Raw genomic sequence first — 2889 nt, 5'->3', positions numbered from 1 at the left:
GCCGCTAAGTGCCCCTCACGCATTTAAGTAAAGCCTCTCATGTGCGAACATCTCCAGGCTCCCCCAGCTGCCCGGGCTTTGCCTAGCCCAGGGGTCAGCAAACGCTCCAGCTCAGTGGTTCTTCTGCTACATACAGTACGACTGAAAATGAAAACATCGCTATCATACTTTCAAGTATAGAATGTTTAAAGGCTATTATCCAGATAATGGTGATCGCATCTGTTTGTAGAGATACATGTAACAGCTTTCGAACAATTTTTAAATTGTTGTGAGGGGCAGGACTGCTTTCTCCCGTCCCAAAAGTTTGCCAACCCCTGGCCTATCCTCCTGCCAGCCCGTCCCCGGAGCCATGTGGCGTTGCTTCGAGCCCTCTCTCCCAGCTCCACCATCACCCAACCCGTCCCTCTAAGCTCAGCTCAAGGCCAGGCCCCTCCTCGGCAACGTCCTCCATGATTAACCAGGAGGGTAGTCTCGCCCACCAGGCTCCTCCCCACTCTCCCTGGCCCTGCCTGGCCCGGCGCCTGAACTCAGAGGCCCTGTGATGCTGTGTCCCCTGCATACAGTGGTTCCTGCAGCATGCCTCCCGCTTTGGGGGTTTCCCAGCGTCTGGACTTTCCTTCCTGGAGCCGAAGCTCCGGAAGGGAACAAGGCCCACTTCTAACAAGCTGCTGCCGTACTCGCCACGCACGGCACCCACCACGCATCCCGGCACCCCGCAGGCACACCACACCGCGCGCGTGGAATGAGCCGAGCCGCTGACACTGCCCAATGCGCCGCCGGAAACTGTGCCGAGAAGCCTGCCGGGTGGAGAAGGCACCTACCTGACATAGAGGGAGATGGGCACGACGGTGTTGAGGATGATGATGTAGGACCAGAAGGAGAGGAAGCCGGAGAAGAAGGCACTGTCCACCGCCTCGTCCCAGGGCAGGTAGACCTGGAAGCGCATCCCGACCTCGTGCTCCCAGATGGCATTGCCAATGGCCAGGATCACTCCCATGCAGACCAGGAATCCAAAAATCTGGGAGGTGGTGGGGGTGGGGTGGGGAGAAGCTCACATTTGGCTGCCCATTCCGGCTCTCAGAACCAAGTGCGGCCCCTGCGACCCCAGAACTCAACCGTCTTGACCCTGGCCGCGTGCTCAGAGGGAAAGCATCCCAACGGAAGGCTGGCTCGAGTTTGCCGCCGGCCACCACATGGCAGCCTCTCTCCCCACCCTTTCCTCCTCGTCTGGACACAGCCGAGCAGCTGCCGGTCTAGTGTCCTGGCTGCTCGGGCAGCCTCGTAGGTGGCAGGAGGGGGCATTCCGCATCCAGCAGGACAAAGAAGCTTGCTATAAACCCCCCATTCGCCAAAGCTAAGCCTCCCAGAGTCCACAAAAACGCCACACTTTGGGACCTCTTACAATCTCACGCAGGCTGACAGAAATGTGTGTGTGTGTCTTAAAGCCAGGGGAACCCTTTGCTGTGTGTCCAGAGTTCTGTTAGCCAAGAGGAAACCTCACAACGCGTGAAGAAGGCGCCCCAGGCTGACCGGACGACAACAGAGGAGGGTGGGGAGAGCAGGGGGAAAACGTAGGCTAAAATTCCAATGCAGACGGGTTTGACGGTGATGGGTGGAAAGCCCGAGACGGAGGCCCTGAGACAACCTTCGGACCTGGAACTGCACCCACCTATGGAGATCACCTGCAGCTAAACAAAGGACCACCTACTGCCATTGATCCCCACTGCTGGCCACCCTGTCAGCCGGACCTCGGACACTGCCCCCGGACACAGCCTCGGCTTTCTCCCACAGAGTGGCTAGTGGGTTTGAACCACAGACTCTGCCACTAGCAAGTAATCCAATGCTTAGCCCCTGGTGCCACCAGGGCTCCGTAAACAACAGGGGGACAGACAGACCTATAGAATGAACTTGTGAGCAATGAGCTCCTGAGAGCAACTCATCACAGGAGATTCTGCCCTAAACACAGCCCAGAGCACAGGATAGGGCCAGAGGCAGGGAGCATGGAAACGTAGCGCAGGGAGGGGTCGGGAGGAGCTGCTGTCACCCTGAGGGGCAAGAAACTACTGTCACAAAACACAGTGGGTGCCCCCCCGCCTAGTGGGAAGCTCATCCGCTCGGTAAACTTTGACCTAAACCGCCACAAAACTTTTTAAAGAGAGAAGTTTGGGTGGTTAAAGGTGGGGGCCGGGAGTGGGGTGGGGTGGGGGGCTCGAGACCTCGGTCTGACTTCCAGACATTTATTTCCAAAGCTGCTTCCAGCGTGAGGTGCCCTGGTGGCGGCGGGCTATGCGTTGGGCTGCTAACCACAAGGTGAGGAGTTCAACTCCACCAGCCCCTCCTCAGAAGGAAAGTGAGGCTTTCTACTCCCAGAAAGATTTCTACTCCCGGAAAGATTTTCTGGACTTTCAGCCTCAGACACAGGGCCGAAGGTTCTACTGTGCCCGACAGGGTGGCTGGGCATCGGAGGACCACCAGGGGGCGGTGTGGACCTTCAGGTAAGGGCCAGGGTTTTGCAACCTTTTTGAAGCCAGAGTGGAAAAACTGCCTCACCAGAGGTTGGCCCCAGCCTTTGGGAGCTGGCATGTGGGGAGCAGGCGGTAGGCAGTGGGGGGCAGGAGGGAAGGGCACAGGAGGGGAGCCTGACAAGGAGCTCGGATTTCTAGCTAAACAAGAGAAGGATTCAGGAACTGCCAAAGACTCGATCAGAAACTTTCCCTCTGGGATCCTTCACTCTCAGAAGCCTGGGGCTGGGGTGGGAAGATCCCATAGATCCACCTTCCAAATGGAAATTTTTCTTTGAATTCCCTCTCCAGCCCTGAAGGCCTCCTTGTCTCCAGCGACGGCAAACAGCGGGTCACGTGCTGCAAGAAGCCATCGCCACCACGGGAA

The 2889-nt window shown here is 57.8% G+C and overlaps 1 protein-coding gene across 1 annotated transcript in view; it reads right to left on the bottom strand.

The window, feature by feature from the left end:
* Positions 1 to 2889, bottom strand: part of ATP8B2 (ATPase phospholipid transporting 8B2) — a 19448-nt gene that overhangs the window by 10683 nt on the left and 5876 nt on the right. Inside the window, exon 11 of the mRNA XM_004714648.2 lies at positions 822 to 1018. Coding sequence (XP_004714705.1) covers positions 822 to 1018 — 197 coding nt within the window. The remainder of the gene's footprint in view (positions 1 to 821; positions 1019 to 2889) is intronic.

The sequence above is a fragment of the Echinops telfairi genome, unplaced genomic scaffold (assembly GCF_000313985.2).
Source record: "Echinops telfairi isolate 266 unplaced genomic scaffold, ASM31398v2 ScPeMD7_7425;HRSCAF=8463, whole genome shotgun sequence".
Classification (NCBI taxonomy): domain Eukaryota; kingdom Metazoa; phylum Chordata; class Mammalia; order Afrosoricida; family Tenrecidae; genus Echinops; species Echinops telfairi.
This window is presented reverse-complemented; position numbering and strand designations above follow the sequence as displayed.